A 14,017-nucleotide genomic window follows, 5' to 3' on the forward strand; every position below is an offset into this window, starting at 1 on the left:
TCTAGCCCCCGCAATGATCTGCTGCTTCTTTCAGAAACAGCGAGATCATTGTGAGTCTCCCAGCCTCCTACTGCTTCCTGTAAGCGTCCTTCCGGACGCTTACAGGTCGCATGTAAACAAACACTCTGTGGCCATCTTGTGGCCAAATAGTAAACTACACCCTAAAAGCATTTTACATATTCAAACATTACATTTACACAATAAATTAACTCATTACCTCCCACACTCCCCAATTTTTATTTTTATTTTGTAATTAAAAAAAAAAATACAATAAAAAAAAACATAAATAGTTACCTTAGGGACTGAACTTTTTAAATATTTATGTCAAGAGGGTATAACACTGTTACTTTATAAACTGCGGGCTTGTAATTAGGGATGGACGCAAAACTGAAAAAAATGCACCTTTATTTCCAAATAAAATATTGTCGCCAAACATTGTGATAGGGACATAATTTAAATGGTTTTATAACCAGGACAAATGGGTTAATACATTTCATGGGTTTTAATTACAGTACCATGCTTTATTTAAAAACTATAATGGCCGAAAACTGAAAAATAATATTTTTTTCCCACATTTTTTCCTATTTCCCCATTAAAACACATTTAGAATAAAATAATTCTTGGCATAATGTCCTACCTAAAGAAAGCCTAATTGGTGGCGAAAAAAACAAGATATAGTTCATTTCATTGGGATAAGTAATAATAAAGTTATAGACGAATGAATGGAAGGAGCGCTGAAAGGTGAAAATTGCTCTGGTGGTCAGGGGGTAAAACCCCTCAGTGGTGAAGTGGTTAAAACTGCTTCCAGAAATGGGTATGAAATGTCAAGTTAGTCTGCAGGGAGTATCCCCACAATATCTTAGGCGGGGAGATTCCTGAGGTACAGCAGGACCTGTTTGAATTAGGAACGGGGGGGGGGGGGGGGTTAGTCCCAAGCACTTAGCACAGCTCGGTAGCAACCACATAATAGGCCCATGATAGAGTAACTTGCAATGTAACGGCAGAGTATAAAATGATCATTGGAAATAAACAAATAAAATGGCAGTAATATCACCAATCAGGAGAGTGTTCACTGTATTCAGATGAACGTTGAGAAGATCTGGCATGCTGTGTTCGATTCGGGGTCCAAATGGGAGATAAAAGCCTCCGAGTTGATTTAACAGGTGATGGCTTAGGAGAACAACGTTGGAAGCCCAGCTTCTAAAGTAATTTGTCCCCATCCTTTGGAGTCTGAGCCACATGTGTGATCCCATTTTGCACCACTATGAGCTTAACCTCCTTAGCGGTATGGACGACTTAATACGTCCATTACCACCGGAGGTCGCCGCTCAGGGCCCGCTGGGCCGATTTGAATAATTATTTTTTTTTTAAACACGCAGCAAGCACTTTGCTTGCTGCGTGTCTCATCTGATTGCCGCCGCCGATCCGCCGCGATGCAGGCCCCCCCCCAGGCGAGACCCCGTGCGCTGCCTGGCCAATCAGTGCCAGGCAGCGCTGAGGGGTGGATCGGGTCTCCCTGTGACGTCGCCGTCGCCGATGACGTCACGACGTGCGTCGCCATGGCGACGGGGGAAGCCCTAAAGGAAATCCCGTTTCAGAACGGGATTTCCTTATGGCTTACAGCGCCGGCGGCGATCGGAGGGGTGGGAGGGATGCGGAAGGGAGGGGGGCATCATGTAGCTAGCGCTAGGCTAGCTACATGATTGACAAAAAAAAAAAAATAGCGCTGCCCCCTGGCGATCTTTAATAGAACGCCAGGGAGGTTAAAGGGGAAGCCCCAGCGGTATATGATTTGAGTCTTAGATAAAACAGCAGTAATATTCTTCATCTGCTTACGCTTTTCAAGTGTGATGGGAGAAATGTCCTTATAAATTTGAATGGTGTGATCTTCATGCTTTAGATCCGGAGTTGTTCTAGCTGCTTTAATGATTTGCTTTTTTATCAAAAAATCTTTTAGACATAGAATAATGTCTCTGGGAGGTTGATCAAGCTGAGCTCTGAGTGCATGGTGGATTCTGTCTCAGGTAAAGGCAGAATCTTCTGCTTCTGGCAAGAGTGATTTAAATATGCTGTTAACTGTTGGAATGAGATCCTGATAAGTATCAGAGAGGCCTCTAATTCTCAAATTATTCCTACGATTGCGATTATCGAGGTCCTCTGATTGCTATTGTAAGGCATGCACAGTCTTTTAAGTAAGTATGTTCTAACTGTAAATCCTTATGAGAAGCAAGACGCTCATCATGCTTGGTTTCTAGAAGATCAGTGCAAGAGCCAAGAGAAGCTATTTCCTGTGATAAAGAAGTTTCCACCCTGCGTAGTTCAGCTTGAAATTTACCTGCTAATCATTTGTACATCACCTCTAGGCTATCCTCCAGGTCTTGTTTCGTTAGGGCTTTGCTGAGTTCTGGTTTAGATTGAGACCAGTCTGGAACGGCATCGGAAATAGAATCTTGCAAGAAAGCAGGGGTGCCGTGGCCATCTTGAGTAGACATTTCTGCTCCACGCAGTCTGAGGAAATAATCCGAAACTGACTTCTGCCGCTTCGAAGAGTCAGTTTTTTTCCGCCTTGACATGCATCTGCAGGAGCGGGGGATAAGGCTGATGACAAGTGCACAAATTGGAGGCTGAAATCCCCGTTTAGTGGTCGTGAGAACTGTGGTAGAGTGGAGCTACATTAGGCTGCGTCCGTCTTCCTGCGCACCGCGCATGCGCCACTGTACAAGATTTCTTTGCAAGCTTTCAAAACTTTAAGTTTGTTTGAGAGCTGGATGAGAACCATACAAAGTACTGCCAGTTCTGAAACATGCCTGAAGAAGAAACTTAAAGTTTCAAAAGCTTGCAAAGAAATCTTGTACAGTTAGTCATTAAAGGTATCACCTAAGCAACTTGTGTTATGTCTTTGGATTACCACACCACAAAAGGTAATAAAGTACTTTAAAGTTGTAAAACCACACAACATAGCAGTTTCATTTATTTATTTTGGGCAAAAGGTTGCCGAGGTGTTTAGTGTTGAAAATGTAAACTAATATTGCAAGTAGTGCCCTGCTCGGGCTTCACATACACTCATACACACATACAGAATAAGAATGTTACTAATGAATTGTGATTTATGTACTGTGAAAATGTAGCATCTTAAGCTGAATTGTAAATGGTGTTTCCGATCCATCTGCTCTGTAAACACGGATTTTTCGGTAGTAGCACAGGCTCCATGTGGTTTTACTCAGCTATTGATCAGTTTGGAATAAATTTAACCTTTAAAACCACACCCCCTTTATGCTGGCCACTAAGGATTTGATTTCTGATGATCAAACTTGCCCAAACCAGTTTCATAATTTGCTTTCATGAAATTTGCACCATTTTTGCCTTTTCACAATTTTGTATTGAAGCCTATACGTTTGGTGGTTGATTGCAAAGCCCCCATACATGATATAGAAACCACATTTGATATGTCTATCAAGGCTAACCCAGAGAACATGTACAGAAAAAGCCTTATACTTTTAACTCAATTTTAACCCACTGCAGTATCATATTAAAACTGATTTTGACTCATTGTAAAGCCCCTGTTTATGCTACTGTCATCAACTTTGCTGTGTGTGTCAGCATCAATAGCTTGAAGATGCCAAAAAAGTGTTTTTAAAAATATCAATAGCATAAAAATTGCATTTTAAATCCAGACATAATGTATGGGGGCTTTGCAACCAACCACAAAATGGCCCCATAGAGTTCAATGCAAATACGAAAAACTGGCACATTTTGGTTGCAATTTGCTAAGCAATAATTAACCACTTCAGCCTACACACATATATACAGTGGCTTGCAAAAGTATTCGGCCCCCTTGAAGTTTTCCACATTTTGTCACATCACTGCCACAAACATGAATCAATTTTGTTGGAATTCCACGTGAAAGACCAATATAAAGTACACATGAGAAGTGGAACCAAAATCATACATGATTCCAATCATTTTTTTTTAAATAAATAACTGCAAAGTGTGGTGTGCGTAATTATTCGGCCCCCTTTGGTCTGAGTGCAGTAAGTTGCCCATAGACATTGCCTGATGAGTGCTAATGACTAAATAGAGTGCACCTGTGTGTAATCTAACGTCAATACAAATACAGCTGCTCTGTGACGACCTCAGAGGTTGTCTACGAGAATCTTGGGAGCAACAACACCATGAAGTCCAAAGAACACACCATACAGGTCAGGGATAAAGTTATTGAGAAATTTAAAGCAGGCTTAGGCTACAAAAAGATTTCCAAAGCCTTGATCATCCCACAGAGCACTGTTAAAGCGATCATTCAGAAATGGAAGGAGTATGGCACCACTGTAACCCTACCAAGACAAGGCCGTCCACCTAAACTCACAGGCCGAACAAGGAGAGTGCTGATCAGAAATGCAGTCAAGAGGCCCATGGTGACTCTGGATGAGCTGCAGAGATCTACAGCTCAGGTGGGGGAATCTGTCCATAGGGCAACTATTAGTCGTGCACTGCACAAAGTTGGCTTTTATGGAAGAGTGGCAAGAAGAAAGCCATTGTGAACAGAAAAGTATAGGAAATCCCGTTTGCAGTTTGTCACAAGCCATGTGGGGGACACAGCAAACATGTGGAAGAAGGTGCTCTGGTCAGATGAAATCAAAATTGAACTTTTTGGCTAAAATGCAAAACGCTATGTGTGACGGTAAAATAACACTGCACATCACTCAGAACACACCATCCCCACTGTCAAATATGGTGGTGGCAGCATCATGCTCTGGGGGTGCTTCTCTTCAGAAGGGACAGGGAAGCTGGTCAGAGTCGATGGGAAGATGCATGGAGCCAAATACAGGGCAATCTTGGAAGAAAACCTCTTGGAGTCTGCAAAAGTCTTGAGACTGGGTTGGAGGTTCACCTTCCAGCAGGACAACAACCCTAAACATAAAGCCAGGGCAACAATGGAATGGTTTAAAACAAAACAAATCCATGTGTTAGAATGGCCCAGTCAAAGTCCAGATCTAAATCCAATCGAATCTGTGGCAAGATCTGAAAACTGCTGTTCACAAACGCTGTCCATCTAATCTGACTGAGCTGGAGCTGTTTTGCAAATAAGAATGGGCAAGGATTTCAGTCTCTAGATGTGCAAAGCTGGTAGAGACATACCCTAAAAGACTGGCAGCAAAAGGTGGCTCTACAAAGTATTGACTCGGGGGGCCGAATAATTACGCATTGGAATCATGTATGATTTCCGTTCCACTTCTCACGTGTACTCCACTTTGTATTGAACTTTCACATGGAATTCCAATAAAATTGATTCATGTTTGTGGCAGTAATGTGACAAAATGTGGAAAACTTCTTTTGCAAGCCACTGTATATATATATATATATATATATATATATATATATATATATATATATATATATATATATATATATATATATATATATATATATACTTGTGCAGATAGGCGCCGCTCAAGTCTACCTGGACGCATATCCACGTCGACTGTTTAAGCACCAGGTGCACATGCATGTGCACGCAGCCTCCACTCTCAGACTTAGAGGTATTTCCATGTCGGCGGGATAGGAAAGGAAATTAAAGCTTCCCTGAACCAGTCGCAGTGCATCAGGGGCCATGTCCATCCATAATAAAGAATGTGAATGAAAGTAGAAAAAAGTGGCAAAAAGTTAAATAACACACACCTCAATTGTTTTTGTTTTTTTTTTAAACCGCCTTTATTAACAAAAAGGATAAGAACAGGATATTACAATAAAAATATCAAGGATTGGCTTAAGAAAGTCTTTCAGAAATAATCATTAGCTAATAAATATTGAGCTATTAACCAGCAGCAGTTTGTAACAAAACAGAATCAAAATAGTTACAGAAACAGTAGAAGTATGTGACCTAGTCATACTCCTAATCCCAGGTTTTAAAATCCCAATCTTAATTATTCCATACCTCCAAACAGCCTATCTCTCATTTTTTTTTTATTTAAAAATAATATAATGAATCACTTCCAAAGCCCCCAATTCCCCCCACCCCAGTTAACAAGCAAACCGATGTTATAGAAAAAAAAAAGTAATAAATCCATAAATAGTTGGCTTAAGGCTTTTTTTTTTAATGTGTCTGTCATGAGGTATATTACTGTTATTTTAGTACATAAGGACTTACAATTGATGGGACACAAAAAAAACAAACAAACCTCAAAACAGAAAAAAAAATGTATTTCCAGATAATATATTGGCGCCATACACTGTACTAGGAACATCATTTAAATGTTGTGATAGCCAGGACTAATGGGCAAATAAAATGGGTGGGTTTTATTTATAGTAGCATTGCTTATTTTAACCACTTGAGGACCAGAGGTTTATACCCCCTAGTGGCCAGGCCATTTTTACAATTCAGCACTTCACAACTTTACCGGTTCATTGCTCGGTCATACAACTCACTCAAATGAATTTTAACTCTTTTTCTTCTCACCAATAGAACTTTTTGTTGGTGATATTTGATTGCTGCTGCCATTTTTAGTTTTGTTTTTATTGAGTAAAAATTATCATTTTTTTTAAACCTATTTATTTTATCCCCCCCCAACATAGCCCTAGACGACGTGGTGGCTGGAAGGTGTTATGGTTAAGGGCTCTGCCTCTGACACAGGAGAACAGAGTTCAAATCTCGGCTCCTCCTGTTCAGTAAGCCAGCACCTATTCAGTAGGAGACCTTAGACAAGACTCCCTAATACTGCTACTGCCTATAGAGCGCGTCCTAGTAGTGGCTGCAGCTCTGGCGCTTTGAGTCCACCAGGAGAAAATGTTCTGTGTTTGTTTGTACATACACTACAGATTACTTACTAGGCATATTCCAATGGTAGGGATCAGATCGTGAGCCGCTCTGAGGGACAGTTAAGTGACAAGGCAGTTGTTTGTACAGTGCTGTACTAGATCACAGTGCTGTACACATTTTTTTCTCTATTTTACAATTAAATTACAGCCTGCCAGCTCTGATCTGGCAGACTTATCGCGGCAGCCCCGTGTTTACTGCAGGGAATGCACGCGTGAGCGAGTGCTCGTTCCCTGCAAATCTTGCCTTTCGTGAGATCACGCCATATGGCATAACTGAGAAACGAGAAGCCACTCTGTGGCTGCCATCCTGTGTTAGGCGGTCGTAGAGAGGTTAAAACCATAGGGGATGGAATTAGAGAAATAGTTTATTTTTTGTTTCTTTTTTTGTTTTTGTATTTGCCTGTAAAATGCATCAAAAATAAAGTAATTATTGAAAACCAGTATCACTTATAAAAAGCTTAATTTGTGGAGAAAAAACAAAACAAGATATAGATCATTTACGTGTGATGAGTAGTGATACAGTTATTGGCAAATTAATGGGAGGAACACTGACAGGGGACAATTTGAAGGTGAAAACACCTGTAGGCTGAACCGATTAACAAATTATCCAGATTCACAAAAATTGTAATTTGATAATTTTGCCTACTCATTTCTACTGGCCACCTGTTGGAAAGCTTGTAGGTGATTTTCTGACGATAATGTGCAGTGAAAAGTAGTGACATTTCACTGTGGTAAGTTAGAACATGCTGTCATGAGTAGGAAACTTTTTTATTTTTATCCCTTGCACCTGATTGGCTGTTTGAAATTAGGATAGATGACCCAGAAAGTTCATGGTGACCCAAAACCACAAGGAAAGTAGAAGGGGCTTAAAGAGAACCACTAGGAAAATACTGTATATGGGGCTGAAAGACCAAACTTTTATTACAAAGTAATCTGTGGTTAATTCTAATTCTAATCTGGCAAATATCTCTCTGATCAAATCTTCCAGTTTATGACCACTGTTACACAAACATGTTTTGCTTCAGTTTTTCCACACATATTTTATATTGTTTGCCATGTGTTTAATTTTAATTAATCATTTAACTTTTTCCAGGCAACAAACATGAGGATGGCACCCAGAGTGACTATGAAAATAGTGCAGCCTTTAAACGCCTAGACAAATGTACCAGAATTCAGGATCTTTCAAGATACAAACATAAGGAACAGAGAAAGCTGGAGCAAGAAATTCAGCTTGGGGAGAAGCAGCAAGAAACTGCATGTCAAACTGCCTTTTTGATAGAATTTTTTGATGATGAACAGCCAAGAAAGAGACGCTCATATTCTTTTTCTCTAAATACAAGCAGTTCAGCCCCAGAAGCACCATATCCAATACCACAATCAAGGATAGATAAAGCCAAGGCTGCTTCTGTTGATACTAAAGGGCAATGTTTGGGTTTGCAATCAGGTTCTTCATCTCACAGAGTAATTCATAGCACCCAGCATGCAAAATTGTTACTTAAACAGAAATCTGAAGAACCGTGTACATCTTTACTATTTTCACAAAATGTTTTATTAAGAAACTCTGGAAGCCTAGAACATCAATCCCCAAATAAAAGGGTAACCTCCGACAACACTGCATCTCTTTCAGTGGAACAAGATTACAAGGATGGTCTTCATTGTGTAAAATCTTGCAAAGATGATGGAGAAGGCGCAACTATACCGGTAACACAAATTATATATACTGAGTGCTAGATGTGGCAGTTTTCAACCTTTTCTGATTTCAGGGAATTACCTTAGATCTACATACTGTATATCTGAGTTATTGCTGGAGAAAGATGTGTTTGTTGTTTAAGGTTTTGTTGAAAGTCAATGAAAGTGAAACTTCACCTTCCTCAAAATCCTGCACTTAGACAGTTCACCGAGAATAGGAAGGGAAGCAGATATTTCTTAGTTGACACATTATTATTATTATTATTATTATTATTTATTATTTTATTTTTTGCAGTGGGAAAAGTGTTAGAACATCTGTGAGTCGAATCTCGTTAGTGACCCATCAAGAATCTTCTCCCTATTTCCTGTCTTTTTGACAGTGTAATTAGGAATACAAAATATGCAAAAAATTTTCCCAAAAAGCATAGGGACAGACCTAAATTTTTGACAGATTATCTTTGTCTTGTCTTCTCTGGAGTTTTAGCTGTTTATAACAATGTTTAACACATGAAAACTCATTAGGTACTTTTTAAGTTGTCACATGTGGCATGATTCACTGAAGAAAGTAAAGTTTCAGGCATACTAAAAGCAGTACTGTAGTAAATATATAGGTACTTAGTTTGGTTGAAAAAAAGATAGCCAGAAAAAAATTGGTACAACCCTGGCATGCATCCTCACATATGTCAGTTGATCCAGAAGAAAGAAAAAAAAAAACTTAAAAGGCTTAGGCAAATCAACCTTAAAGGGATACTGTAGGGGGGTCGGGGGAAAATGAGCTGAACTTACCCGGGGCTTCTAATGGTCCCCCGCAGACATCCTGTGTTGGCGCAGCCACTCACCGATGCTCCGGCCCCGCCTCCGGTTCACTTCTGGAATTTCTGACTTTAAAGTCAGAAAACCACTGCGCCTGCACGCCCGTGTCCTCGCTCCCGCTGATGTCACCAGGAGTGTACTGCGCAGACACAGACCATACTGGGCCTGTGCTGTGCGCTCTTGATGACATCAGCGGGATCGAGGACACGGCAACGCAGGCGCAGTGGTTTTCAGACTTTAAAGTCTGAAATTCCAGAAGTGAACCGGAGGCGGGGCCGGAGCATCGGTGAGTGGCTGCGCCAACACAGGATGTCTGCGGGGGACCGTTAGAAGCCCCGGGTAAGTTCAACTCATTTTCCCCTGACTCCCCTACAGTATCCCTTTAAAAGGAAAAACAATTTATTTCTGGCTCCAGATGGCAATCAGATAAACTCCCTTGATCAACATCATGGGGAATTACCAAATAATTAAAGCCATGGATGTTCTTCAATGTAAGCATCTAAGCCCCCATTTAAACACAGATCTAGAATGGGCCATAAGTACTCCCCCCTATCTAAATAGATCCCCCCCCCCCTCCATATGTAAATGATCCGTGTCCTTTCTGTAAGCCTAGGGACATAAAGCTCATCTGCAAGCATAGGTATTGCCCTCTTAGGTATTAATACATAAATTAAACTAGGTCATTAATAAATAAATTAAAGCGTAGGCCCAGTACCAACCCCTGTGGGACCTCACTTTTAAGTCACCGATTTTGAATATGAACCATTCACCACAACTATTTGCCTTCTGCAAATTGCAGAGTACCTTATCCATGTACACAGTTTGGATACATTGAGTGATAGGCATGGAATCTTTATGAATTTGGTAAAAGGTTTGGGATGGAAACATTAGACTTGGTGAAGGTTAAGATTAGATTGTCAACAAACAGGCTAGTTTTATAACTAGAGTTCCCAATAGCATAGCCATAAATTGCAGGGGTCAGTCCTACTATAGTGACAAAAGGCTCCATGGCAATGGTAAAAAAAAAATCCTTAGAGAGGTAAGAACCCTGACAGTTTCCATGCTAAATGTGAATTTTTAAGGGGCTTGGTATGAGGGGTTTAAAATATGCAGGAGGGGCCAAACAGAGGGAGCAGATAGCGATATCTACTTATTTGTAATTCTTTATAGTTGTTTAATGCAGTTTGTTCTTCTCCTTTTTTAAGACCTTAAAAACATTTTTTTAAACCTTTCTCCTTAACCTTTCTATTCATAGGCAGAGGTTGTTTTTTCTTTATTATTTCTATAAGTTTTGTCTCCATGCGGTATCTATATACTACAATTTTAATTAAAACTATTCAAAAAAGTTTGCCATTTCTTTCCAGGGTCTTTTTCTTGTGGTATACTATCTTTGTCCACTGAACTAATGCTGAGTACACACGATGCACTCTCCGGTATGAACAATGGGTAATCTGAAGTTGAAACTGCTGCTGATCGTTAACAGGATACATTTTCCCGTGATAACTTCAGAAATGCAATCCAATTATCAAACGGGAACAGATCGGACATAACAGAAATAATTATCTGATTCCCACCAGTTGGACGGGAAATAGCATTGTGTGTACCCCGCATTACTTTATCCCTGAATTGATTAAACATTGTTTTCTAAAAATCATAATTTTAGTTGAAGCACGGCTCCACAACCTGTTGATCACATTATCATGTAAGAAATCATCAACTCTCAGGAAGATAGTGACATATTGCAACAGGATCGGGATAGGATAGGATGGCTATATGGGCACATAAATGGCAGATTAAATTCAATGTTGAAAAATGTAAAGTCATGCATTTTGGTCGTACCAATGGTCTAGCACAGGCATGGGCAAACTTGGCCCTCCAGCTGTTAAGGAACTACAAATCCCACAATGCATTTGCCTTTATGAGTCATGACTGTGGCTGTTAGACTCCTGCAATGCATTGTGGGACTTGTAGTTCCTCAACAGCTGGAGGGCCAAGTTTGCCCATGCCTGGTCTAGCACCATACAAAATAAATGGGATACAGTTGGGGACATCAAACTTGGAGAAGGACTTAGGAGTACTCATCGACAACAAGTTAAATAATCTTATTCAATACCAAGCCGCTGCAGCTAAAGCTAATAACATTTTGGGATGCATTAAAAGGGAATTAAAAACTTGAGATGCTAGCATAATATTCCCCCTGTTTAACTCTCTAGTCAGGCCACATCTGGAATATGGAATTCAGTTCTGGGCACCGCATTACTGGAAAGATATTGCAGTTTTAGAGCAGGTGCAGAGGCGATTAACAAAATAGATATGTGGGATGGAAGGTCTTACTTACCAAGAAAGGTTAGATACACTGGGATTATTTAGTCTTGAGAAAAGACGCCTTAGAGAGGATCTAATTAACATGTATAAATACATCAGAGGGCAATATAAAAGCAAGTTAGTGTATAAGGAGAACAGGACTGGCAACAGGAGACACATCTTTGGGGAGCGCTTGTGTTAGTGGTTTGCACACGCAAAGTGAAGGTGTCGAGCTTCTCCACTTGGGTCCTGTTTGTAAGGATGTCCTTCATCCATGTGCAGAGGGTGGGATGCACATTGAGTTGGGTCAGCTTGTCGGAAAGGATGTTGTGGCTGATGGTGTTGAAGGCGGAGCTGAAGTCAAGGAGACTAATTCTAGCATATCATAGATGTCTGGTTTGCTTAAGTTGGACAAGACGTGCTCCAGGCTATTGGTAATGGCATTGTCTATGTACCTGTTTGGTCTGTAGCTGAACTGGAGATGGTCGGTTCGTCGTTGGTGGTGAGTTTCAGTTGTGACATGACCAGCCTTTTAACCACTTGAGGACCGTGGGCTTTACCCCCCTTAAGGACCGGCCACTTTTTTTTCCCATTCAGACCACTGCAGCTTTCACGGTTTATTGCTCGCTCATACAACCTACCACCTAAATAAATTTTGGCTCCTTTTCTTGTCACTAATAAAGCTTTCTTTTGGTGCTATTTGATTGCTCCTGCGATTTTTACTTTTTATTATATTCATCAAAAAAGACATGAATTTTGGCAAAAAAAATGATTTTTTTAACTTTCTGTGCTGACATTTTTCAAATACAGTAAAATTTCTGTATACATGCAGCGCGAAAAATGTGGACAAACATGTTTTTGATTAAAAAAAACCCATTCAGTGTATATTTATTGGTTTGGGTAAAAGTTATAGCATTTACAAACTATGGTGCAAAAAGTGAATTTTCCCATTTTCCAGCATCTATGACTTTTCTGACCCCCTGACATGTTTCATGAGGGGCTAGAATTCCAAGATAGTATAAATACCCCCCAAATGACCCCATTTTGGAAAGAAGACATCCCAAAGTATTCACTGAGAGGCATAGTGAGTTCATAGAAGATATTATTTTTTGTCACAAGTTAGCGGAAAATGACACTTTGTGACAAAAAAAAAAAAAGTTTCCATTTCTTCTAACTTGCGACAAAAAAAAAAATGAAATCTGCCACGGACTCACCATGCCCCTCTCTGAATACCTTGAAGTGTCTACTTTCCAAAATGGGGTCATTTGTGGGGTGTGTTTACTGTCCTCGCATTTTGGGGGGTGCTAATTTGTAAGCACCCCTGTAAAGCCTAAAGGTGCTCATTGGACTTTGGGCCCCTTAGCGCAGTTAGGCTGCAAAAAAGTGCCACACATGTGGTATTGCCGTACTCAGGAGAAGTAGTATAATGTGTTTTGGGGTGTATTTTTACACATACCGATGCTGGGTGAGAGAAATATCTCTGTAAATGACAATTTTTTAATTTTTTTTACACACAATTGTCCATTTACAGAGATCTTTCTCCCACTCAGCATGAGTATGTGTAAAAATACACCCCAAAACACATTATACTACTTCTCCTGAGTACGGCGATACCACGTGTGGCACTTTTTTGCACCCTAACTGCGCTAAGGGGCCCAAAGTCCAATGAGTACCTTTAGGATTTCACAGGTCATTTTGAGAAATTTCGTTTCAAGACTACTCCTCACGGTTTAGGGCCCCTAAAATGCCAGGACAGTATAGGAACCCCACAAATGACCCCATTTTAGAAAGAAGACACCCCGAGGTATTCCGTTAGTAGTACGGTGAGTTCATAGAAGATTTTTCTTTTTTTCATAATAAAAGCTTTTATTGCGCAATATTGTAGAAATTCAGTACAATAATATAGTAGCAGTCTGAATAGTGTACATAATAATACATCAATCTGAGAAATGTACAGCAAACAGTTTTAACAAACCTTAAACAAAAGTGATTAAAATAATCATAACCATATCCACAGGGAATTTAGCATATAAGTGAGATAGACAGGTACAATAGACAGGTATAGTATGCAGAGCCATTTAAGCAAGGGATAAAGAGGCAATATTATATCAAACCATCATGTATTGCAATAAGAGGTCCAACAGTCCCATATGTTATCAAATTTAGCTAGGTTATTAATACTTGAATAGAAAAGTCTGTCAGTTAGTTTTAGCATGTCCATACGAGTCCTTAGCTGAGAAATTGGAAGAGAGGGAGATTTCCAGTTAGATGCTACTACCCATAATGCAGCCAATAATAAATATCTATAAAGCCTGGAAAGCGAGCATGAGACACCTGGATGAGGGGCAAATAATAATGCTTGGATTTTAGTCACATATACCGGGAAATGAAATATCTG

At 40.0% G+C, this 14,017-nt stretch overlaps 1 protein-coding gene across 4 annotated transcripts in view; it reads left to right on the forward strand.

Annotated features, from left to right (window-relative positions):
• The window catches only part of CEP170 (centrosomal protein 170), a 771,544-nt gene that overhangs the window by 380,487 nt on the left and 377,040 nt on the right, over positions 1-14,017 (forward strand). For all 4 annotated transcript variants that reach the window (XM_068231897.1, XM_068231898.1, XM_068231899.1 and 1 more), the window contains one exon: positions 7,907-8,514. In XM_068231897.1, the coding sequence (XP_068087998.1) occupies positions 7,907-8,514 (608 nt within the window). The remainder of the gene's footprint in view (positions 1-7,906; positions 8,515-14,017) is intronic.

Source organism: Hyperolius riggenbachi, chromosome 4 (genome assembly GCF_040937935.1).
Source record: "Hyperolius riggenbachi isolate aHypRig1 chromosome 4, aHypRig1.pri, whole genome shotgun sequence".
NCBI classification, from domain to species: domain Eukaryota; kingdom Metazoa; phylum Chordata; class Amphibia; order Anura; family Hyperoliidae; genus Hyperolius; species Hyperolius riggenbachi.